Genomic DNA, 26,989 nt, shown 5'->3' on the forward strand with positions numbered 1-26,989 from the left:
GGCAATGGGAAATGAGCAATAAACAATGGCTTTGTCAGCGATACCTACATCACATCAAATTTTTTTTTTTTTTTTTTTTTTTTTTTAAGAGAACCAAATCCAGATTCTAGTTACTGGAAAGTTAAATATCACAGCTGGGCAGACAATACCGAACATCCAGTGATGACTTATCCAGCTGGATCAAGAGTGTGTGAAAAATCAATTAGGGAAACTTGACTGCATTTTAGCTTTCTGATCCAAAAGCAAGTTGTCATAGTCCTTAGGATAATGGAGGTCCCACTGCAACAACTGAATGATAATAGATTGTGTAGAAGCTCCTCCTCCCTCTTTATCCCTGGATTAGGTGACATGGAATTATCCAACACCTTTGCATTGGTACCTCTGGACTAGTCAGCCTCCTAACAGGTGATGATACCTACCTGCAGCTCCATGTCCAGACGATAATTGAGATCTCCAAACCAAAAGAGATGAGTGAATCGTAATGAGATGTCAAAGGAGCTCAACTGCTTGTCACCGAGAGACAGCAACCGCAGGATATCCAGGTAATTCTGATTTCGTCTGTAAGAGACAAACAGGATTGGATACAGATGAATTTATACTGGCTAACCGATCCACTCAGACTCTTACTTTTATCTTATTTAGTTTCAGCTTCCCAAATAAAGGCAGCTTCTTCTCCCTATGAATGGGATTGTTTGGTGCCAGAGTCAAAGACTGCAAACTCTCCTGCTCCCACTGCATCAGCACTCATCGCGTCATGCATCAAAGTTTCATCATGAAGAAAGCTACAGTAAAGTCGTACAAGACCTGGAATATATCCAGAAAAGAATCATCTCCTGTTGAGTCAGTCCAATTCACCTTCCAATAGTGTGCACATAGAGATATTAAAAATAAAACCCGCATGTGTTGGCTCCTGATAGACATCTTACCATTCTCTCAGTGAACCAGATTTACAGAGTTGTAAGCTCTCAACTTAGTGTCACAACGAGTTGGGAGACAATGAGAGATGAGGCTCCAGAGGCATGAACTACGGGTCATTATCTCAAGGTAATGGGTTAATTATTCAAGGTGGATGGCAAAACATTTCTTCACCGACTGCTGTGAAAATTTGGAATAAATACCCTAGAATGCTGTAGGTGCTTAGTTACTGAACATATCCAACATGGAGACAATAGATGTTTTGACACTGAAAGAAGAGAGGACTATAGTGAAAGTGGAGTGAGGTAAATCAACCAGTGAGACAGGCCTAAGTGGTAATAAGGTCAGAGGACAAACTGAGGACTGCAGATGCTGGAGATCACAGTCGAGGCTGTGGTGCTGGAAAAGCAACAGCAGGTCATCAGAGGAGCAGGAGAAGCAACATTTTGGGTTCCTGAAGAAGGGTTTATGGCTGAACTGTTGATTCTCCTGCGGTCTGACCTACTGCGACATTTTCCAGCACCACACGCTCAACCCTGGTAAGAAGGTCGACTTCTTATCCTTTCTCTTGCATTGCTCACCCAACATTGTTGCCGTCAACTTCAACATTAATTACTGTGCAATTAGATTCTGCTTCAAATTTATTCACATCTTTTCGCATTGCGCCTTACTACTGAAGTCCTGAAGGAACTGCATCTTAGAAGCACAGAATTCCTACAGTGCAAACAGGCCATTCGGCCCATCATGGACCCTCCAAAGAGCACCGCAACCAGACCCACACCCCTACCCTATCCCTGCATTTCCCATGGTTAATCCACCTAGCCTGCACATCCCTGGACAGTATGGGGAATTTAGCATGGCCAAACTGCCTAAATTGCACATCTTTGGACTGTGGGAGGAAACCGGGGCATCCAGAGGAAGCACAGGCAGACACAGGCAGTAAGTGCAAATTTCACATAGACAGTCGCCCAAGGGTGGAACTGAACTCAGGTCCCTGGCGCTGTGAGGCAGCGGTGCTAACTACTGAGCCACTGTGCTGCAATTTGATATTTTCTTCCCTTCAATTTTGGCTCCATGAGATTTTTTGCTTCAAGGTCCCTCTGCCCCTCACACCATCTCTTCAGCGTATTTCAGTACATTCCTACATTTAACCCAGTGATCCCTTCTTCCTTTCTTTCTGTAGGTTTTGTCTGTTTTTAGAAGTCTGTGTTCCCAAGGCTTTCACTTATTATTTCTGCTTGGCTCTGGTGGGTGGTACCTGTACCTCCCTTCATTTTACCTTTACATAAGAAATAAGAGTAGCAGCCCATTCGGCCCTTCACGCCTGCTCTGCCATTCAACAAGATCATGGCTGATCTTTTCATGGCCTCAGCTCCACTTACCTGCACTCTCACCATTACCATTAATTCCTTTATCGTTCAAAAAATTATCCACCTTAGCTTTAAAAACATTTACTCAGGAATCCTCAACCACTTCACTGGGCAGGGAATTCAACAGATTCACAACTCTCTGGGTGAAGAAGTTCCTTCTCAATTCGGTCCTAAATCTGCTCCCCCTAATTTTGAGGCTATGCCCTCGTGTCCTAGTTTCACCTGCCAGTGGAAACATCCTCTCTACTTCTATCTATTCCCTTCCTGATTTTATATGTCTCTATAAGGTCCTCCCTCATTCTACTAAATTTCAAAGAATATAATCCCAATCTACTCAGCCTCTCCTCATAAACCAATCCCCTCAACTCAGAATCAACCGAGTGAACCTCCTCTGCACCCCCTCCAGTGCCAGTACATCCTTTCTCAAGTAAGGCGATCAAAACTGCACACAGTACTCCCGGTGTGGCCTCACCAGCACCCTATACAGCTGCAACATAACCTCTCTGCTTTTAAACTCAATCCCTTTCGCAATGGAAGACAAAATTCCATTTGCCATTTTAATTACCTGTTGCATCTGCAGACCAACTTCTGTGATTCATACACAAAAACACCCAGATCCCTCTGCACAGCAGCGTGCTGCAATTTCTCACCATTCAAATAAGAATCCTTTTTCCCGTTACTCCTACCAACATGAATTACTTCACATTTATTAACATTGTATTCGATCTGCCACTCACTTAAACTATGTCCCTTTGCAAAGTTTCACAGTCCTCTGCACACTTTGCTCTGCCACTCATCTTAGTCTCATCCGCAAACTTTGATACACTACATGCGGTCCCCAACTCCAAATCATCGATGTAAGTTGGGAGTAATTGCAGTCCCAACGCTGATCCTTGAGGCACACCACTAGTCACTGATTGCCAACCAGAATAGCACTCATTTATCTCCACTCTGATTCCTGTTAGTCAACCAATCCTCTAACCATTCTAATAGATTACCCGGAATGCTGTGCATCTTTATCTTATACAGCAGCCTTTTGTGTGGCACATTTTAGAATGCTTTTTGGAAATCTAAATACACCACATCTACTGGGTCCCCATCATCCACTGTGGTCATATTGTCTTCACAGAATTCTGGTCAGTCCAATCCAGACAAAGAACAGAATCCAGCAATTAGAAAATGTCTGCTATAACATTTAAAGGCTATGTAGGAATTATGAGAAAATAGAGAACTTTCACAAACTGATTTGCTACAGGCAGAGTACATCATTCACCCAAGTCATATATTTCTAAATGTTTCTTTAAAATAAACACCAGAAATTGGGCTAATGGGTAACCAAATAAAGATCTTCTAAATTACGAAAGGGTTATGATAAAATGCACACCAAGAGAATGTTTTCTCTTATGAGCAAGAGGATGACTAAAGGTCATCAATATAAGATATCGCCCAACAAATCTAACAGGAAATTCATGAGAAACGTCTTTACACAAAGGGTGGTGAGAATGTGAAATTTTCAACAGCACAATAGCACAGTTACATTTAAAGGATAGCCAGCCACATACGCAAGGGAGGAGGAGAAGGAAGATTACAACAATGGAGAAGGCACAAGTGGAGCATCAACCCACAGCACAAGTTGGGCTGCATGGTCTGTTTCTCCTCTGAATGTTCTATATAATTAACAGTCATATTTGTTTATCCTGCATTTGCCAATTGCAATTATGTACATATCCTGAAGAAGGGCTTATGCCTGAAACGTCGATTCTCCTGTTCCCTGGATGCTGCCTGACCTGCTGCGCTTTTCCAGCAACACATTTCCAGCACATATCCTGTACACTCAGCTTTATGCTTTTAGAACTATTCCACATTCACCCCATTGTTTTCTCATTGAATCCTTAGTGTGGAAACAGGCCATTCAGCCCAAAAGTCCACATCGACCCTCCGAAAATCATGCTACCTAGACCCAACCCCCTATCTTTTCCCTGTAAGCCTGCATTTTGCATTGCCAATCCACCTAACCTGCACATCTCTGGACACTATGGCAATTTAGCATAGCTAATCCATTTAACCTGCACATCTTTGGACTATGGGAGCAAGCCAGAGCACACAGAGGAAACCCACGCAGACACAGGGAGAATGTGCAAACTCTACACAGACAGTTGCTCAAGACTGGAATTGAACCTGGGTCCCTGGTGCTGTGAGGCAGCAGTGCTAGCCACTTAGCCACCGTGCCAACCCCTGTTCTAAGTGATGTAGAATGGTCAAGTCAATTTGCTTCACTTGGTTGCAGCTGTGCTCCACAGAAGGATACATTTCGCCTGAGGAAATGCTGCACTATGATACTTGCTACATAATGCACAAAACCAAGAACTTGCTCGCCTTGACTGATAGAAGGTGAAGATTCCAATATAAAATAAAAGAATAGAGGGTTCTTCTCATATTCTGCCATATATATTTCCCTTTAGTAAACAGTCAATGCCAGATTAACTGTTGTTTGTGTGGGATGTTCTGACAAAATGCCCTTTAATCTACCTGGACTTGCTTTGAAAATATTTCAGTGCGTGTAGAGTTCTGAACAATAATGGGGGCAATTCGTCAGCTGTGGCTCAGTTGGTAACATCCTTGCCTCAGAATTGAACTAATTTGCAGCTTCAAGTCCAACTCCAAAGCTATAGCACAAGAACTGTGGCCAACACTCCAGTGCAGTATTGGGAGGTGCACTCGACAGAGTTGTCATCTTCTGGTTGAGATATTAAATTGAAGTCCCATCACTTTTGAGATACAGCGGGAGAGTTCTCCCTGGTGTCCTGGTCAATCTCTATCTCTGAATCAGTGTCACAGAAATGGATTACATGGATAATTACGATATTCTTAGCCACATCCGTAACTGTTTGCAGAACATGCATATTATGGTTAGTCTGTGCCAATGAAACAGCCAAAATTCAAGAGTTGGGCATAAAATTTTGTGCCTCAAATTGCCATTTTGATTAATTGATGTATTGTCATGTGTACTGAGGTACAGTGAAAAGTTTTGTTTACAAGCAATACAAGCAGATCATAGCAAACAAGGATGTACAGATCAAAAAGATTTAGACAGAGGTATACAATTATATTGCACAGGGTGTGTCTTTGGTGAGAGCAACGTTAGCAAGATCAGCATTACTTGAAGCTAAAGAGTCGATTCATCAGTCGAATAATCGGGAAGAAGCTGTTCCTGAACCTGCTGGTGTTCTGCCAGACCGAAGAGGTTGTCGGAGATTATCAGAGTGTGATAAGTCTTTGATGATGTTGGCAGCCTTTCCAAGGCAATGAGAGGTGTAGACTGAGTCCACGTATGGAAAGTTGGCTCCCATGATGGTCTGGGCTACGCACTTCACCTTCTGTAGTTTCTTACAGTCTGTGGCACAGCAGTTGCCGTACCAGGCCGTTATGCACCCAGACAGTATGCTCTCAATGGTGCATCTGTAGATGTTGGTGAGGGTCCATACGGACATGCTGAATTTCCTGTGCCGCCTGAGGGAGAAGAGGCGTTGTTGTGCTTTCTTGACTATTGCATCGACATGGGAGGTCCAGGACAGGTTGTCAGTTATCATTGCTTTGAGGATGCACTCCAACCTATAAACCTCAGATGTAGATGGGGGCACGTTCTCCTTCCTCCATTCTGAAGTCAACGATCAGTTCTTTAGTTTTGCCTTCATTGAGAGAGAGGTGGTTCTTATTGCACCACGTCACCAAGCCAAGTATTTTGACTCATCATTGTTAAATACCAGTCACATTATAGTGGTGTCATCAACGAACTCGGAGATGGCATTAGTTTGGAATTTGGCAACACAGTTATCCATGTAATAAGGAGTACAGTAGGGGGCTGAGGACACACCCTTTTTGGGGGGGGGGGGGGGGGGGGTGGAGGGTTCCAGTGTTGAGTGTTATTGTGGAGGAGTTGCAGTTACCTGTCTTCACTGATTGCAGTCTGTGGATCAGAAAGCGGAGGATCCAGTTGCAGCGTGCAGAGCCAAGACCATGGAGTTTTGACATCAGTCGGGAATGGATAATGATTTTGAAGGTGGAGTTGTAGCCAATGAGCAGGAGTCTGACATAGTTGTCCTCACTGTCTAGATGTTCCAGGCATGATAGCAGGGGCAGGGATAATGCATCCACTATGGACCTGTTACATCAGTAGGCAAATTGTAAGGGATCGAGGCAGGCTGCTGGGAGAGTGGAGTCGATGTGGGCCATGATCAGCCTCTCGAAGCATTACATAATTATTGAGGTCAGAGTCACTGGGTGATAGTCATCAAGGCACGTTGCATGTGCTTTCATAGGTACCAGGATGATGGTGGTCTTCTTGAAGAAGGTGGGGACTTCAGCTGGTAGGAGAGGGAGGTTGAAGATGTAGGTGAATACCTCTGCCAGCTGATCCACACTGGATCTGAGTGCTCGGCTAGGAACACAGTCAGGGCCCTTTACTTCCCTTGGGTTGACTCCCAGGATGACCGATCTGATGTTTGTAGCAGTGACCAAGGGAGTAGGTGCAGCTGGGGCTGTCAGGACAGGTATCACTGCACCGCTAGCATTTTGCTCAAATTAAGCATAGAAAGTATTGAGCACATCTTTGCCCACTATCTTGCTCTGCTTCATTTTGTATCCTGTAATGCTGTTTAGGCCTTACCACAGGCAACACGAGTCTTGTCTGGTTGGTTTGGGTCTCTAACTTGGTTTGGTACTGTCTCTTGACATGTCTGATGCGGAGGTCTTATCTGGATTTCCTGTACTGGTCTGGGTCATCCAACTTGAAAGCCACCCATCTGGTCTTCAGTAGGGAATGGATTTCCTGGTTCATCTAAGGTTTACGATTGGGGAACACTCCCCGATTGACTTCTTTCATATGTAGTCCCCCATGCATTTGCTAAAGTCGTCTGTGACAGCAGTGGCATGCTCGTCTAGATTTTCTGTTGAGTACTTGAACACAGTCCAGTCCACCGATTCCAAGCAGTCCCTGAAACGGTCTTCCACAGCCTCGGACCAGCATGGTACTTCCTTTTGTGAAGGATCCTCCTGTTAAGCTTCTGCTTGTAAGCTGGGAGGAGGAACACAGCATCATGATCTGATTTTCTGAAGTGTGGGCGGGGAAAAGGAGCAGTAGGTGTCTTTGATGGTTGTGTAGCAGTGGTCCAGGATGTTTGATCCTCTGGTGGGGCTGGAGATGCGTAGGTCGTATTTTGGCAGCTCTCTCTTGAGGTTGGCCTGGTTGAAGTCGCTGGCCACAATGAATAGGGCTTCGGGTAATTTGTTTCAAGTGTTTGTGGCAATATAAATCACATCTAGGGCATTCTCCACATGGGGTAGTATGTATACTGCTGTTAGGATGCCGAAGGTGAAATCTCGCGATAGGTTGTAGGGATGGCACTTTACTGTCAGGTATTCTAGGTCCGGGGAGCAATGGCTTGCCAGGGTTGCTACGTCCGAACACCAGGAAGTGCTGATCAGGAAGTATACCATATCGCCCATTGCTTTGCCAGAGGATGTTATATGGTTCATGCCATGTATGGAGAACCCGTCAGCTTGTAGGGCGCAATCAAGAATAGCAGGGGTGAGCCAGGTCTCCATGAAGTAGAGCACACAACAGTCACTCAGTTCCCTCTGGTAAGTCAGTCTAGATTCAAGTTCATTTATTCTGTTTTCAATAGCCTGGATCTTTGCCAGTAGTATACTGGACCAAGGGGGTCATGAAGCCACACTGTTTCAACCTGACCTTCAGGCCAGCAGATTTTCACCGTTTCCTCATGGCTTTCCTGCATCTTTGAGGAGAAAGTGAGGTCTGTAGATGCTGGAGATCAGAGCTGAAAATGTGTTGCTGGAAAAGCGCAGGTCAGGCAGCATCCAGGGAACAGGAGAATTGACGTTTCGGGCATAAGCCCTTTTTCAGGAATGAGGAAAGTTTGTCCAGCAGGCTAAGATAAAAGGTAGGGAGGAGGGACTTGGGGGAGGGGCGTCGGAAATGTGATAGGTGGAAAGAGGTCAAGGTGAGGGTGATAGGTCAGACTGGGGTGGGGGCGGAGAGGTCGGGAAGAAGATTGCAGGTTAGGAAGGCGGTGCTGAATTCGATGGATTAGACTGAGACAAGGTGGGAGGTGGGGAAATGAGGAAACTGGTGAAATCCGAGTTCATCCCTTGTGGTTGGAGGGTTCCTAGCGGTTCCGCCTAGAAACGTCGATTCTCCTGTTCCCTGGATGCTGCCTGACCTGCTGCGCTTTTCCAGCAACACATTTTCAGCTTTCCTGCATCTGTACAGTCCCAGGAGTTTGTGATGCGAGTCTCCACAAGGTAACTTTAACTAAGACAATTCTAGATAACAGAGCACTGCATTTTATTTTCAAATTTATTTATATATTTTTGGATACTGCCGTGTACAATTCAATACATGTGCATTCAGTTAAGAGCATCAGTGCCTATTATGTAGAAAAGACTCATTTCCACAATACTGCCCATATTCTCAAGATGTTGTTGAGTACTTCAGACAATAAACTATTTGTGACGTAATCACCATTATAATGCAAGGAAACATAATAATCCCCTAAAACTGTGATAATTGACCTGCTAATCTGCTTTAGAAATATTTGTTGCAAGATAACATGGGGTCAAGGCTCTGAACAGTGCCACAGGATATTATACACTGATGTGAACTCAGTTCAATGCCTCACCCAAAAGTATTTCCTTGGTACTGTACTGAATCATTGGCCTAGATATCGTGTGACTGTAAAGTTTTAATGCAGGCGCCTCAAGCTGAAAGAAAAACAGAACATGCGGTTTAACAGCCCACAAACTGCTTTTTTTTAAAGATTACCTGTGTGGAAACAGGCCCTTTGGCCCAACCAGTCCCCACCGACCCTCCGAAGAGTAAACCACCCAGACCCCTTTCTCTTTGACTGATGGGCAATTTAGCATGGCCAATTCACCTGACCTGCACATCTTTTGGACTGTGGGAGGAAACCAGAGTGCCCGGAGGAAACTCACGCAGATACGGGGAGAATGTGCAAACACCACACAGACAATCACCCGAGGCTGGAATCAAACCTGGGACCCTGGTGCTGTGAGGCAGCAGTGCTAACCACTGAGCCACCGTGCCGTCTGTGTTCGGAATAATATTGTTGGATTTGAAAAGTTATGGTGTCTCTCCACAGATGCCGCCGACCTGGTGTTTCTCCAGCAGCTTTGTTTTTATTTCAAATTTCCAGCATCTGCAGTACTTTTCTTTATTAGCAGTTGATAAATGCCCATCATATTTTCTTGCTGGCTGGAGTAATATCTATGAAAGGTCTTCCTCCAGGCTCTGAGCATTACTGACACAGTAAGCACAGTTCGAAGAAATCTCCATCCTCTATGTTGCTCTTGTTGGAGAGGGTAGGGAGACAAAAATATCTGTATTACAAGAGCATCATGTGACCACACAGAAACTTCCCTCGGTGCTGAGGATGGCCCTATATGTAGTGACTGAAAACACTACTGTCCCAAGTTGTTCCTCGTTATGCAAATTTTTAAACTACACTTACCTTGCAGTTTTCTCATTACCAGACGTTAAGTGACAGTTAACAAATCCAAATGACGTTCCATTAAACATAAACGAAACACCAACAGCTCCTTTATTGCCTGTGGTTTAAAAAAAGAAATACTTTAAGCAAATAACATTTGCTCAAGATACTCACTTGATGTTTCATGTGAAAGAACATGTCGCTTTAATATTATAAACTGCCCTAAGGAGCTTCACAGGAATATAATCAGATGAAGTCTAAAAGTTGGCCACACAAAGAGATATCAGGGCAAGTGATCAAAAGTTGGGTTAAAGAGGAGATTAGAAAGAGCACCACACACACAAAAAAAGGTAGAGATGGTGTGAGCTTCCAGTATGGAATTTCAGAGTTTAGGGACCAGACAGCTGAAGTCACAGACGCCAAATTATGAAGTGCTGGAAATCAGGGATGTGAGAGAAATAAGAATTAAAGGAATGACATGATGTTGGGGAGTAGGAAGAAGAGGTGAATTCTGAGCAGAAACCAAAGTGATTTTGTGTAGGATAAGGAGAAGGGGTAAGGAACATGATAGACAAGACTTTCAAGGAGAAAAGTGAGAAGAGAGATTGAGCAGTTCTGAGAAGAGACCCCAGAGGAAGAGAGCAGGTGAAATGTCAGCCTCTAGCAACAAATGATTTGGAGACGCCGGTGTTAGACTGGGGCGTACAAAGTTAAAAATTAAACAACTTCCACTAGCTTCCAAATAAACCTGTTGGACTATAACCTGGTGTTGTGTGATTTTTAACTTTGTCCAATGACAAAATGGAACAAGAGCAGTAATCAGGAACTGGAAGACCAAAGGCCATGCCTATGGTGTACAGAGACAGAAGACCCTTCAAAAACAAAAAAATCCCAAATCAATAGGAGGCAGTTTAAGGAGGCAGTTCCCCTTCTCAAAGGGGACTGGGGACAGGTAATAAATTTGACCAGCCAATGAAGCTGACATACCATGAGTGAATGAAAAAAAGCCTTGTTTTGAACACCCAAACCAAAGCTAACATAATCCTTGCATCCAGTCTGCCCAGCCCTATCAGCATTTTATATATTTGAATGATTCGCCTCACAAACTGCTAAGCCATGGTTAATATAGGCCTAGTTAGCTCAAACTCTCCTCATACGATGAACCAGCCTTGCAATGAATCAGTCTGGCAAACCTTTGCTGCACTCCTTCTATGTTAGAGGAGATCGAAACTGCACACTCCAGGTGTGGTCTAACTAAGACCCTTTATATACTTCCTTGCTGTTTTACTGAAATTCTCTTACAATGAAGCTAACAAGGTTAAGCGAGTGGGCAATAACTGGGCAGATGGAATATGTGCGAAAACCTGAGCTTACATACTTTGGCAGCAAGAATAGAGGAACTGAATATTATTTAAATGGAGAAGACTACAGAAAGCTATAGAGAGATTTTGGGGTCCTCATGCATAAGTCTCAGAAAGACAGCATACAAATTCAGCAAGGAATAGGAAAGACAAATGGAATGTTGGATTTTATTACAATGGACTATTAACGTAGAGAGGTCATACTAAGACTATACACAACACGGGGGCAGACTACTGATGGAACACTTATCAGTTTTGAGCCCCTTATTAAGGCAGTAAGACATAGAAACAGGAGTCGGCCATTCAGCCCCTCACTAGGATCACAGCTCATCTGATATTCCTCACATCCACTTTCCTGTCCTTTCCTCATAACCCTTGAATCCCCTACTGATCAAGAATTTATCTCAGCCTTAAATAAATACATACAAGGATTCTGTCCGCACAGCTCTCTGGGGCAAGGAGTTCCAAAGACTTATCAAAGGAAACATACACTGGCACCGGAGGCAGTCCAGAAAAGGTTTACTGGGTTGATCCTGGGTATGGAGGGATTTTCCCATGATGATAGGTTGAGTAGGTTGGGTTGTACTTACCGGACCTTAGAAGAGAGAAACTCTCTCATTGAAATATTTTTCCAGGGCTTGACAGGGTAGATGACTCTCCCCTTGTGGGAGAGTCTAGGACCAAGAGAACATAAATAGGTGACCCATCATTCTGTGATTAAGACAGGGAAGGAGTTTATTTTCGAGGACGATGAATCTTTGCAATTATTTATTGCAGAGGGCTGTCAAGACAGGGTTGTCAAATATATCCAAGGCTGACAAACAGATTTTTAATCAGTAAGGGAATCAAGGGTAAAGTATCAGATTGGCCATTCAATGAGATCATGGCTGATGTCTGCTTTATGGTTTGACATACTATTAGATTCATAAGTGCTTGCTGCATCTGCATATTTGCTTTCAGTCACCAGTATATAAGGACATCCAGGTTCGTTTATACATGAACTTTTGCCGATTTGCTGTAATTTAACTAACAGTCTGCCATTGTGTTTTCTACAAAGTTGGACAAGTTCTCTCCAATCCACTTTAAACTTCATCTATCATGCATTTGTCACTTTATTCAACATGTTTGAATTAACTTGAAAGTTTTTTTTAACGTAACTAGAGGGCATAGGTTTAGGGTGAGAGAGGAATGATATAAAAGAGACCTATGGGACAATTTTTCACGCAGAGGGTGGTGAGTGTGTATGGAATGGTCTGCCAGAAGTCGTGGAGGCTAGTACAATTGCAACATTTAAAAGGCATCTGGATGGGTATATGAATAGGAAGGGTTTGGAGGGATATGGGCCGGGTCCTGGCAAGTGGGTTGGGATATCTGGTCGGCATGGACGAGTTGGACCAAAGGGTCCGTTTCTGTGCAGTACATCTGTGACTCTATGCTCACAATCTCACCTCGTTATGTGTTGTCAACAAAGTTGGAAAAATTACACTATTCTCTTACCCAAATCACTGATCCCTGCAGAACATTACATGTCACTGCCTTCCACCCACGCCAAAGATGATCCATCTATTTAGACTTGGTTTCCTGTCTGTTTACCAATTCTTGATATGCTAGGACATTATCAACAATCACATATGTTTTTATTTTGCACACTAACCACTTACAAGGGACTTCTACAAAAGCTATCTGAAAATCCATTACACTACATCCATTAGATAGACCTCCCTCATCTATTTTACTACTAAAGTCCTTAAAACAAAGCTCTAGGAGGTTTGTCAAACATCACTTCTCTTTCTCAAATTCATGTGGAATCAGTCTAATCGCATTGGTTATTTCTGTGTGTGCTGTGATCACATCCTTTATAACAGATTCCAGCATTTTCCGGAGTGCTGACTAACTGATCAGTAATTCCTGTTTTTTCCCCTCTTTTCTTTCCTAAAGAGAAGGGTTACATTTGCCACCCTCTAATCTGCCAGGACTGTTTGTTATGGACTAGATCAGACCTTCTCAAAATATGTTAAGGTAGTCTAGACCTCAACTTTTTCTCATTTTAAAAGTAAATGTCAGGTGCTATGTTCCAGATGCAATTCAATTGGTCCAATTACTCAACATGAAGCAAAACACAATTTATTTGAACATTATAGTTAAAGCACAACAAGAAAGAAAGAAAGAACTTGGAACAACTTAACTGGAAAACAACTGAATAATCGATACTGTACCCATTATTAATTAACTGTACCAAAATAGTAACATCCCTCAAACACCCCTTTGACAAAAAAGGCAAATTGAGAAAACAGATTATCTCTCACACAACTCTCAAAGCAGGCAAACAACCCCCAACTTTTGGCTGTAACCGAGACAGGGACAAAAAATAGCTTCCAGCTCTTCAAGACCTCAACAGCAACTGCTGCTGAGAAAACTACAAAGCTAAATTCCCTGCTTCCAAGGGTGGGCATTTGACCACACCTACACAGGCTGCTTCTATCGTTCCAACTTCAAAAGAAAATCCATAGCTTCACAGGCTGCTCAGCATCAGTCCCACAAACTCTAAAAGAAACTTTAACAAAACCACACCATTTAAAGCCACAGCATTCTCACAAGGCAGAACTCTCAGAATATTCAAAAATAACAACCATTTCCCTTGATCTGCATCCTCTACTTGCTCAACAAGATCTCTGCACACCTCCAAATCTGGATTCTTGAACAACCCGAGTTTTCATTCTGGAGTTCATAAGTCAGAGCGAGTTTTGAGAAGATTTGTAGCTCAGGTTGAGGTTTTGGATGTAGGTTTGCTCGCTGCGCTGGAAGGTTCATTTCCAGACGTCTCGTTACCCTACGAGGTAACATCTCAGTGGGCCTCAGGCGAAGCAATGCTGAAAATTGCTGCTTTCTATTTATATGTTTGGGTTTCTTTGGGGTGGTGATGTCATTTCCTGTGGTGAAGTCACTTCCGATTCCTTTTCTCAGGGGGTGGTAGATGGGGTCTAACTCGATGTCATGGAGATGTACAGCATGGAAACAGACCCTTCAGTCCAACCGGTCCATCCGACCAAGTATCCCAACCCAATCTAGTCCCACCTGCCAGCACCCGGCCCATATCCTTCCTATTCATATACCCATCCAAATGCCTCTTACATGTTGCAATTGTACAAGCCTCCACCACTTCCGCTGGCAGCTCATTCCATACACGTACCACCCTCCGTGTGAAAACGTTGCCCCTTAGGTCTCTTTTATATCTTTCCCCTCTCACTCTAAACCTATGCCCTCTAGTTCTGGACTCCCCGACACCAGGGAAAAGACTTGGCTTGTTTATCCTATCCATGCCCCTCATAATTTTGTAAATCTCTATAAGGTCACCCCTCAACCTCCGATACTCCAAGGAAAACAGCCCCAGCCTGTTCAGCCTCTCCCTGTAGCTCAGATCCTGCAACCCTGGCAACATCCTTGTAAATCTTTTCTGAACCCTTTCAAGTTTCACAACATCCTTCTGATAGGAAGGAGATTGGAATTGTACGCAATATTCCAACAGTGGCCTAACCAATGTCCTGTACAGCTGCAACATGACCTCCCAACTCCTGTACTCACTACTCTGACTAATAAAAGAAAGCATACCAAATGCCTTCTTCATTATCCTATTTACCTGCGACTCCACTTTCAAGGAGCTATGAACCTACACTCCAAGATCTCTCTGTTCAGCAACACTCCCTAGGACCTAACCATTAAATGTACAAGTCCTGCTAAGATTTGCTTTCCCAAAATGCAGCACCTCGCATTTATCTGAATTAAACTCCATCTGCCACTTCTCAGCCCAGGTAAGAGTTCCGGTTGGAATGCCATGCCTCTAGGAATTATCGTGTGTCTCTCTCTGTTTGGCTTGTCCTAGGATAGATGTGTTGTCCCAGTCGAAATGGTGTCCTTCCTCATCCGTATGTGAGGATACTATTGAAAAGCAGGGGGGGGGTCATGTCTTTTTGTGGCTACTATCCTCACTAGTATCCTCACATACGGATGAGGAAGGACACCACTTCGACTGGGACAACACATCCATCCTAGGACAAGCCAAACAAAGGCAGACATGAGAATTTCTAGAGGCATGGCATTCCAACCAGAACTCTATCAACAAACACATCGAGTTAGACCCCATCTACCACCCACTGAGAAAAGGAACCGGAAGTGACTTCACCACCAGAAATAACATCACTACAGGAAATGACACCACCAACCCAAAGAAACCCAAACATATAAATAGAAAGCAGAAATTTTCCGCATTGCTTCGCCTGAGGCCCACTGAAGATGTTACCTAGTAGGGTAACGAAACGTCTGGGAATGAGCCTTCCAGCTCAGTGAGCAAACCTACATCCAAAAGTCCATAAGTCATCATTGGACTCAAAACATTAACTGTTTATCTCCACGGCTACTGCCAGACCTGCTGAATTTCTCCAATACTTGTTCTTATTTCACATTTCCAGCATCCAGAGGACTTTTCTCTTAGCAATTTTCATTGTTCCAGTCTTCAACAATTTGGGGTCCTAAACAATGGAATTCTTTCCCTATACCACACTTTGGGATGTTCCTTCTAACCTCATCTTATGTGGTTCAATATCTCCTTGTGCTCAAAAGCATTGCTGTGAAGCACCTCAAGACAGAGTTACTACGTTCAGGCTGCTTGATGAATTCAAGTTGAGAACGATCAATAATTATAAAGCTGAGCTGTGGGTGTTACTTTGTTACCTACCCAATGTATTGGCTATTCCAGTTTTCACACTTGAGGTACTGATGTGGCTGATCCGGTTCTCATGTTCCGGCTTAACCAGGACTACAATTTTAATGTTCCAAAGTGTCTGCATTGCAATCTGCGAACAAATGAGCATATTTACTCCAGAAACAGAAATGATTCTTGATATGGGTACTGTGCATTTCAATGTAGATTTTGACTTTGTGAATCAAGAAGCACAGAACACTCAGAGGCTGTGCCACGGAGCTACAAAATCCGCCACGATCTAGCCAAAACGCATGTGTAAGGTCGGGGGGGCTGAATAGCCTCTGACTGTTCCTAGTGGCTAAGCCTACTAGGATCACTGGTCGCGGCAATGTAGGACTGGAGCCACATATAAGCTGAGAAGAGTGACATGCTCCCTTTCCTGTAGTAAATAACTCCATCTGCTACAGTACATTCACTCACTGTACTCAATTTTCATCCAATTTCCAAATCACTCCAATGCCCTCAACCCTCTGCATATCTTCGATCTCTATTGTCAAGAAATCTGTATTGTTCCAATTCTAACCTTTAATGCATCCCCAATTTTAACTGCTCCAGTAGTGATAGGACCGACATGCCTTCAACTGCCTAGCTCCCAGCTCTATAATTTCCTTTCTAAGGCTCTTGACTTCTCTCTGCTAAGTTAAATGTTCATTAACACCTCACTAGTCCTGATCGTTCTGTCAACGATAAGCAATGCTGTGAAGTATCTTGGAATGGCTCATTATATTAAAGGAGCTTTGTAAATGCAAGTTATTGTACTTTCAAGAGGAGAATCTGGAGACTCAAAGTGATTTTTCTCAGCCTATCAGAAGTACAATCAACTAACTGTACAGAGATTAAGGACTGAAGTGCTCATCCTCCCAAACTGTTGGCTTGTTAATATAATAATTACAGATTCTAAATGCATACTTATATTTGTTCTGTTCCTGGACTTACTTTCCTTCCCCACCATCCATGCTGCTCCCTACCCTTGCACTTCATCTCCTCTTTCCAATTTTTCTCTTCCTATCCACCATTTTCAAACCAACACTATTCCAGTGGGAGAGGCAGAAACATAGAATCCTTTAGATTGTGCAAGCTGGCCATTCAACCCATTGAGTTCACACCAACCCTCCAAAGATCAATGCACCCAGACCCAGACCCAACCCCTATCCTACCCCATAACGCTGCATTTGCCATGGCTAATCCACTTGGTCTGTACATCCCTGGACACTATGGGCAATTCAGCTTGCCAATCCATCCTAACCTGCACATCTTTGGACTGTGGGAGGAAACCGGCAGTGTAAGGCAGCCGTCCTAACCATTGAACCAACCACCAGGTATTCCCATGCGGTCTCCCAGCCAAGAATAACCAGGCCTGAGTCTGCTTAGCTTCCAAGATCAGACAAGATCAACTGTTTTCAGGCTAGTATATCTCTAATGATAAGAAAGATAAGAAAGTTAGCATTAAGGCACTTTACCTGAATGTTCGTAGCATTCGTAACAAAGCAGATCATCATAAATGATTATGATGTGGTAGGCATCACAGAGACGTGGTTACAGGGGGGTCAGGACTGGCAGTTAAACATCCAAGGGTTTTCAACTTATCGAAAAGACAGGGAGGTGGGCAGAGGGGGCGGGGTTGCCTTGTTAGTTAAAAACAAAATTAAATCTATGGCACTGAATGACATAGCGTCGGATGATGTGGAGTCTGTGTGGGTGGAATTGAGGAACCACAAAGGCAAAAAAACCATAGTGGGAGTTATGTACAGACCTCCTAACAGTGGTCAGGACCAGAGGCACAACATGTACCGGGAAATAGAGAAGGCAAGGTCACGGTGATCATGGGAGACTTCAATATGCAGGTGGACTGGGTAAATAATGTTGCCAGTGGATCCAAAGAAAGAGGATTCATGGAATGCTTACAGGATGGCTTTTTGGAATAGCTTGTCATGGAGCCCACACGGGAGCAGGCTATTCTGGACCTAGTGCTATGTAATGAACCAGACTTTATAAAAAATCTTAAAGGAAGGGAACACTTAGGAAGCAGCGATCATAATATGGTAGAGTTCAGTCTGCAGTTTGAAAGAGAGAAGGCAAAATCAGATGTAATGGTGTTACAGTTAAATAAAGGTAATTATGAGGGCATGAGAGAGGAACTGACAAAAATAGACTGGAAGTAGAGCCTAGCAGGGAAGACAGTAGAGCAAAAATGGCAGGAGTTTGTGGGTATAATTGAGGACACTGTACAGAGGTTCATCCCCAAGAAAAGAAAGATTATCCGGGAAGGGATTAGACAGCCACGGCTGACAAAGGAAGTCAGGAAATCTATCAAAGAAAAAGAGAGATCCTATAAAGTGGCCAAGAGCACTGGGAAATCAGAAGATTGGGAAGGCTACGAAAACAAACAGAGGATAAAGAGAGAAATAAGGAAGGAGAGCATCAAATATGAAGGTAGGCTAGCCAGTAATATTAGAAATGATAGTAAAAGTTTCTTTCAATACATAAGAAACAAACGACAGGCAAAAGTAGACATTGGGCCACTCCAAACTGATGCTGGAAGCCTAGTGATAGAAGATAAGGAAATAGCAGGAGAACTTAATAAGTACTTTGCGTCAGTCTTCACAGTGGAAGACAGGAGTAAGATCCCAACAATTAAAGGGAGTCAGGGGGCTGAGTTGAGTATGGTTGCCATTACAAAAGAGAAAGTGCTAGAAAAGCTAAAAGGTCTTAAAATTGACAAATCTCCTGGCCCCAATGGGCTACATCCTAGAGTTCTGAGGGAGGTGGCTGAGGAAATAGCGGAGGCGTTGGCTGAGAGCTTTCAAAAGTCACTGGAGTCAGGGAAAGTCCCGGATGATTGGAAGATTGCTATTGTAACCCCGTTGTTCAAGAAAGGATCAAGACAAAAGATGGAAAATTATAGGCCAATTAGCCTAACCTCGGTTGTTGGTAAAATTCTAGAATCCAACATTAAGGATGAGGTTTCTAAATTCTTGGAAGAGCAGGGTCGGATTAGAACAAGTCAACATAGATTTAGTAAGGGGAGGTCGTGCCTGACAAACCTGTTGGAATTCTTTGAAGAGGTGACAAGTAGGTTCGACCAGGGAAACCCAGTGGATGTGGTCTACCTAGACTTCCAAAAGGCCTTTGATAAGGTCCCTCACGGGAGGCTGCTGAGCAAGGTGAGGGCCCATGGTGTTCGAGGTGAGCTACTGGTATTGATTGAGGATTGGCTGTCTGACAGAAGGCAGAGAGTTGGGATAAAAGATTATTTTTCGGAATGGCAGCCGGTGACAAGCGGTGTCCCGCAGGGTTCAGTGTTGGGGCTGCAGCTGTTCACATTATATATTAATGATCTGGACGAAGGGACTGGGGGCATTCTAGCGAAGTTTGCCGACGATACAAAGTTAGGTGGACAAGCAGGTAGTACTGAGGAAGTGGGGAGGCTGCAGAAGGATCTCGACAGTTTGGAAGAGTGGTCCAGGAAATGGCTGATGGAATTCAATGTGAGCAAATACGAGGTCTTGCACTTTGGAAAAAAGAATACAAGCATGGACTACTTTCTAAACGGTGAGAAAATTCGTAAAGCCAAAATACAAAGGGATTTGGGAGTGCTAGTTGAGGATTCTCTAAAGGTAAACATGCAGGTTGAGTCCGTGATTAAGAAAGCAAATGCAATGTTGTCATTTATCTCAAGAGAGTTGGAATATAAAAGCACCGTTGTGCTACTGAGACTTTATAAAGCTCTGGTTAGGCCCCATTTGGAGTACTGTGTCCAGTTTTGGTCCCCAAACCTCAGGAAGGAGGTTACTGGCACTGGAGCGTGTCCAGCGGAGATTCACACGGATGATCCATGGAATGGTAGGTCTAACATATGAGGAACGGCTGAGGATCCTGGCATTGTATTCATTGGAGTTTAGAAGATTAAGGGGAGATCTAATAGAAACTTACAAGATAACACATGGCTTGGAGAGGGTGGACGCTAGGAAATTGTTTCCATTAGGCGAGGAGACTAGGACCCGTGGAGACAGCCTTAGAATTAGAGGGGGTAAATTCAGAACAGAAATGCGGAGACATTTCTTCAGCCAGAGAGTGGTGGGCCTGTGGAATTCATTGCTGCAGAGTGCAGTGGAGGCCGGGATGCTAAATGTCTTCAAGGCAGAGATTGATAAATTCTTGATGTCACAAGGAATTAAGGGCTACGGAGAGAATGCGGGTAAGTGGAGTTGAAATGCTCATCAGCGATGATTGAATGGCGGAGTGGACTCAATGGGCCGAATGGCCTTACTTCCGCTCCTATGTCTTATGGTCTTATTGTATGGCTATAGGCTGGGAAAATACGGGGAAGCAGGGTTGGATTAGATTTGACCAACTTGACATGAAAGGAGTGTGGGCTGGGAGAATGCTGACTTTCAGGATTCACAGATGGGCCTTAGAGTATGTAGATGAGAGGCAGAGGTCATTAGCAGCAGAAATGGAGGCAGACAACCAAAGCAACATGAGCCAATCTGAAAATACTTATTGGTGGGGTGGAGAAAGATTTAGAGGAAAGATTATGATCCTTAGCCCACCCACATCCCAGTGCAACAGCTTGGACATTTCAGCAGCCTTCACCCACAAGGACAAGGTGAACAAACTCTCAATATGTCTTACCGGTTTAAAGTCCAAATCAGTGCAGTCTTTCAAACTGGCCCGTACAAAGTCCACCCACTCCTTGTCTGCGACAGAGTTTTCCTGAGTTCCGATAACGTAGATGTCATGTGGAATGGTGACTGTTGTTTCATCCAGAGTTTTCCCAAGTCCCTTGGATATCAGCCAGGAAGCCAAGATTTTTGGAGGGGGTGCACTTCCTATCCGTGTTAATTTTTTTATTTGAGAGAGAGAGAAAGGTGGTTTGAAATTGCACTTGAACACAAGCACATTTTTAAATAAACAGAATAAGCAATCAGTTGCCAAATCCAGTATTTATTGCCCATCCCTAATTACCATATGGTGTAGTAGTGAACCGCCTGCCCGAACTGTTTATTGTGTGTGGCTAAAGGTGCTCCCACCGCGTCATGAGGAAACAGGATGCATGACTTCTGACCCAGTAATGAAGGAACAGCTGATATATGTCAAAACCGGACTCGTAACTTATTTTTCTACAACCCTCCCTTAGCAAAAGAGAAACTGAGGCGAGCTGCAGATCCTTGACGTGCTGCTATGCTCAGAGTAACTCAGAAGAATTGTCCAGGAACAGAACCTGACTCTTCCAGACCTTTCTGGTCAAACTAATAAATGGGCCGAGGAGCAGGCAAGTGCAGGGGAGTAGTCAACGGTATTATTTACATCTACTTCATTGTTCGGAGAGATGTTTTACATTAATAGTATGTGTACAGTCTTAAAATGATGTTAAAACAATAGACGAGAAAAATACCAAAATCTAAAGTATTTGCTGTTGCACCAACCCTTTGTGCAAAGGGTTACCGAATCATTTGTGCAAAGGGTTAGTGGCACAGAGTGCATAAATGGAAATAACAGCAAGGCAGAGTGAGGCATGATATGATTTAAGAGGCTTATTTTGTCCTTGTTTTTGAAGAGAGGTTTGAAGTCAAGAGATGTCGAGCTGTCTATTTTATTCCAGTAAAGAAAACAGCTTGTGAAGCCTTGGGGTTTTTCTTGTGTTGGAATAATAGCAGTTCGAATGAGTGAGGTCAAGTTCTCTTCGAGCCACAATGTTTAGCTTTTCAGTAGCAGTTGCCGGGGTCTTGTAGCTGGGTTTGGAAGCTGCAGAACATCCCTCCTTGCTATACTGAGCTTTCTCTTTATGTTTTTCCTCCTGGACTGAAGAATTGGCTGACAGACAATCTGTTTTACTGAGTTTGCCATTTCCAAGGGTGTGTTTATGGGATATTACTATATTGGAACAGTTCATTAGTAGTAGTTAATTAATTAATTTGGTAAGCATGTCAAAAGAGCTATAGTTAAGCCAATTCTTGATTTTGTTTTGTTTGGATCTTTAGTGTAGTGTAAAAATAAGCGTGGTTAGCTTAACGTTGAGTAGTTTGACCAATTGAATTGCATCTGGAACGCAACACCTTAGAATTACCTTTAAAATAAGAAAAAGTTATATTCAGCAAAAAGTCTAGACTCTATTTTGAGCAGATGTGGTCTGGTCCACAACAGGAGGCAGAGCGAGGAAGACAGAGAGAGAGTCAACAGTAACTTTCAGAAGCAATTGAATAAAGAAAATATTTTCAGATTTGAGGAGAAAAGTATAGATTGCAACTAATTTGATTGTACTTTCAAAGAACTGGCAAACAAACTACAGTGAAATGGCCTTTTCCTGTGCTGTATGATTCTACTACAGCATTGATTTTTGGAGGAAGGAAATCTGAGTCAAGCAATCACAGTTAAATGAGAAATGGGAAACTAATCTGTGAGAAACATGATATCTGGTAGGATTTTTACCCATGTTCCAAGTGCCAATGAAGATAGAGATCATGTCTGGCTCATCCTGCTTGGAATGTTTGTTCTTCATAAGTTGTAAGAGTTGGCAAAATGCCTCTCGTTTCTGAAAGATGAAAAGCGAAAGAAACAAAGTTTTAAAGGTTGGCAGTTTTCAAAAAATCTTTGTGAAGATTTATGAATCATAACTTTAACTCACTTGTTTCAGCTTGGTTCAACAAACAGTAAATGCTACATTTTATCAAACTGAACTCTAGAAACGTCAGTGTGAACAAACTCTGATTGGGACTACAGACACACGTTAAGTGACTAACAGCAAAACTAAGATGATCAGATATGCACTAAATTGTAGAGTGCACTCAAAATTGCTTCTTGAAGCTGATTGGTACAAATTTCAAACCTTTCTTTTAAGTTAAAGCTTGCATGTATCATAAACAGCCTTGTGCCTCTTAAAATAAGCTTTGTACCTTCACTTAGATGTAGCCTAACCCAGAAGTCTACTCTTTAAGAATTTCTTGCTATATTCGTTTGATACAATAATCAGTCGAAAGTGAGTACTGCAGATGCTGGAGTTTAGAGTGAAGAGTGTGGTGCTGGAAAAGCACAGCAGGTCAGCAGCATCTGAGGAGCAGGAAAATCAATGTTTCGGTCAAAAGCACTTAGTCAGGAAGGATCCTGATGAAGGGCTTTTGCCCAAAACGTCGATTTTCCTGCTCCTCAGATGTTGACTGACCTGCTGTGCTTTTCCAGCACCACACTCTTGATACAATAATCGTCAATGTCACAAAGTGTCCCGACTTGGAAATCTTTCGGCTGTGCCATGGTCCTCGATAGGCTGAAATCTCAGAAATCTCTCCCGAGCAGCAGTGGGAGCATCTTCACCACAAATACTGCAGTAGTTCAAGATAACCGCTTTCCACCTTTCCAACAGATCTTAGAGGTGGGCAACAAATACATGCCCCGCCAGAAACATGTCTTTTCTTAAAAATCTCGAACTAACTATTGTTTGACAAATAGATTAATCCTCATCACAAAGCGACATGGCTGAAAATGAGTTCACAATTCCTTTAATTTTACAGCTTGTAAAGAAGAGAGAGGAATGTCTGAAGAAAATCTCAAAACAATATCTCTTTCTGCAATTACTTGAGCAAATGACTCTGACCTTCTCAGAAAAGTATGACAGGAACGCAACAAACAGACACTTTGTGATCTCAATTCCATGGTGTGCCCTGGATTTTATTTTTTCTATACTGTATTGATTTGTGTTACAAAAATGTCATTTACCATAGCTGTTCCACCTTTGGTGACCAGAGCGATCAATACCTGAGGTCATCAGTTCTGGAATTCTGTCTCTTAACGTTTGTCTCCTCCTTGAATAAATTTCTTAAAATCTTTCTTTGGCCAAGCTGTTGGTCACCTGTTCCAATATTTCTGATCTCCTCCTGCCGGTATGTCTTGTTTTATTAAAGGCACTGCATAAATCTAATTTCATAACAGCAACTTGCCCTTGAACCTACATCCGAATGTGAATTTACGTTACTAATTTATTTGTGGCACGTGGGCATCACTGACTATTCCACATCCGAAAAGGTCCTCGAAGGCTAGATTGATTCTTCTACTTTGACTCCTGCAGTCTTGAGGTGTTGTTACAGCCACAGTGCTGTCACAGGAGGGAGTGCCAGGATTGGTGTTGATTCAGTCACAGGGCTGTCACAGAGACAGCGCCAGGATTAGTGTCGGTTCGGACACAGGGCTGTCACAGAGGGAGTGCCAGGATTGGTGTTGGTTCAGTCACAGGGCTGTCACAGAGACAGCGCCAGGATTAGTGTCGGTTTGGCCACACGGCTGGCACAGAGGGAGTGTCAGGATTGGTGTTGTCTCAGTGCCAGGATTTTTGTCAGTTCGGTCACAGGGCTGCCACAGAGAGAGTGCCAGGATTGGTGTCGATTCGGTCAGTGCTTTTACAGAGGGAGTGCCAGGATTGGTGTCGGTTCAGTCACAATGCTGTCACAGGAGTGCCAGGATTGGTGTTAAATCAGGTTGATGTGCAGTTTTTTTTGGGAGGGGCAGGCAGGGAGCTTGTGGGTGGTGGTCTTCCCACGTATCTGTTATCCTTATCTTTCTATGTGCCATTATTGAGGGTTTGGAGGGTGCCATCCAAGGAACCTCAATGACTACTTTAGTACATCCTGTAAATGAAACATATTGTTGTGATTGTCTGTTAGTGGTAGGAGGAGTGAATGTGGAAGTTGATGGATGAGGTGTTAACCAAGCCTGCTGCTTTGCCCTGGGTGGTATCAAACGTCTCGAGTTTTGTTGGGGCTGCACTCACCTAGGCAAGTGGAGAGTATTCCATCACATTTTTGACTTGTGCCATGAATATAGTGGATGGGCTTTGAGGTTTCAGGTGGTAATTTGCTTGCCACTGAATCTCAAGGTTTTGACCCGAGAGTAAATAGCCAGTGGGACTCTTGTAGTAGGTGGATAACTCACCCTTGTAGTTTCGAAGATGAAATCCTTTCTCTGTGTTTTATCCTTCTCTTTCTCGAATACTATTCCCAGTTTGCTGTGGACGCGCTGTGATTTTATCAACTGCCGAACTGATGAGGAAAGGAAACAAGAATTCACTAATGACCTCTAAAATATTTGCTTCATTGATGCGCATTTGACCAGGTCCAAGCCTCCAGAGCCCAAGTACAAAACGCTAGAACCAGGAAGGCTGAAGTTTCAAAATCCTGACATCAAACCCAAGACAGACAAGTACGTCAATGATATTGCAAGCTGTTGATGAAAAATGATAGCCTCATATGATAAAGACAGCAGCGTGAGAGAAACTCAGCTGGTTTTGCAGGAGTGAGGGGAGGAACAAAGTTAGCACTGAATCCATTATGACTTTTTCAAAATTGATAGTCCTCTACTATTCTTCCTGGGGATTCTTAAAACATGTATCTGTAAGAAAGACTTGATCTAATCTATTTTCTCATTTGCACAGAGCGAGGATATTACAAGCAGAATGTGAGAAATAGCCTCAGCTTTGCTGGGTGAGTGGGACAGTAGTGCAGTGATTCTGATACTGGGCCACTGACAGAAATCAAATGCAAGCAAATTAATAATGGCCTTAACCTAAAAACAACAAAAATACTGGAGAAGCTGGAAATCTGAAATGAGAATGACATCTTGGGAGACACAGCAGTTCAGGCAGAATCAGTGGAAAGAAAGAGTTAATATTTCAAGTCAATGATCTGTTCAGATGATAGGTGACTGTTAATATAACAAAAATAGAATTATACAGCATAGAAAAGGTCTTTCAGTCCATCAAGTTTGCACCGCCAAGCACTTCACAATCTAGTCCCTCTTTCTTCACACTTGGCCTGAAAAATGGTGACATTTCAAGTGCTCATCCAAGTACTATTTAAAGATTGTGAGGTTTCCCGCCTCAACTACCTCCCCACGTATCACATTCCAGACTCCTACCACCTTCTGGGCGAAAACACATTTTTGCTCAAATTCCCTCTAAACCTCCTAACTTTCACTTTAAAATTATGGCCCCTCATTACTAGCCCTCCAACTAAAGGGAACAGGTGCTTTCTGTTCACCCTGTCCGTGCCACTCAATCTTCCACACCTCAATCAGGTCTCCTCAGTCCTCACTGCTCTCAAGAAAACAACCTGAGCTTATCCAACCTCTCTTCATTGCTAAACTGCACCACCCCAGGCAGCATCCTGGTGAATCTCCTCTGCACCCTCTCCAGTTCAATTACATCCTTCCTATTGTGTGGGGACCAGAACTGCACACAGTACTCCAGCTGTGACCTAACCAAAGTAATCAACATTAAAAGGAAAAAAAGGAGTTGTCTGTAAATTGACCAACCGATATCTAGATTATATAAAACAGATTTGGTTGGGACTCATTGTAAGTCAACAAACTCTGCACAAGTAAAGTCCATATCTCTCAGTTTTCATTTGAATATCTAGTTAGAATCCAATAAGCCTTCAACTTGAAATACTAACTCATGTTTCTCTTCACAGTTGTCGTCTGACCTGCTGAGATTTGCAGCTTTTAATGTTGTTGTGGTTCTGTTCGCCGAGCTGGGAATTTGTGTGAAGCGCTTCTGTAATGTTTCCTCCGGCATTTATAGTGGCACAGAAGCGCTTCACAGGAGGCTCCCAAGCACTGAGGATGTCACCTAGACAGGGGACGAAACGTCTGCAACACAAATTTCCAGCTCGGCGAACAGAACCACAACAATGAGCACCCGAGCTACAAATCTTCTCACAAACTTTGAGCTTTTAATGTCCTTAGAGTCTGTCCTACAGGATTCCAGCCCTCACTTAATGGTGTCTGGGCACATTACAACTCGTAATAAGCACTGCCTGGCTAGCATTGCTAACCTCCCGAGAACACACAGCACCAGTGACTAACCAAAAAAAATTGCTGAAAAGCTCAGTAGGTCTGGCAGCATCTGTGAAGAGAAACTAGAGTTAACATTTTGGGTCCAGTGACCCTCCCTCAGAACTAGTGACTGTCAAGCAGTCGTCTGATGCAACACAGCATTAGTATCTCTCATTTTGCAACACAAGCTTAGTGCAGGGAGATGAGGTCTTACCCCATCCACTTTTTTGCAATTTT

General features: G+C 43.3%; 1 protein-coding gene across 1 annotated transcript in view; it reads right to left on the bottom strand.

Moving 5' to 3' along the window:
- Nucleotides 1-26,989, bottom strand: part of inppl1a (inositol polyphosphate phosphatase-like 1a) — a 235,795-nt gene that overhangs the window by 61,277 nt on the left and 147,529 nt on the right. Inside the window, exons 10-15 of the mRNA XM_087988454.1 lie at nucleotides 24,854-24,960; nucleotides 22,364-22,466; nucleotides 20,567-20,763; nucleotides 15,905-16,022; nucleotides 9,833-9,929; nucleotides 420-558 (exon numbers count right to left, since the gene is read on the bottom strand). Of these exons, the coding sequence (XP_087844580.1) occupies nucleotides 420-558; nucleotides 9,833-9,929; nucleotides 15,905-16,022; nucleotides 20,567-20,763; nucleotides 22,364-22,466; nucleotides 24,854-24,960 (761 nt within the window). The remainder of the gene's footprint in view (nucleotides 1-419; nucleotides 559-9,832; nucleotides 9,930-15,904; nucleotides 16,023-20,566; nucleotides 20,764-22,363; nucleotides 22,467-24,853; nucleotides 24,961-26,989) is intronic.

This window comes from Chiloscyllium plagiosum, unplaced genomic scaffold (genome assembly GCF_037043375.1).
Source record: "Chiloscyllium plagiosum isolate Xiang-an unplaced genomic scaffold, Cpla_swu_hap1 HiC_scaffold_6, whole genome shotgun sequence".
NCBI classification, from domain to species: domain Eukaryota; kingdom Metazoa; phylum Chordata; class Chondrichthyes; order Orectolobiformes; family Hemiscylliidae; genus Chiloscyllium; species Chiloscyllium plagiosum.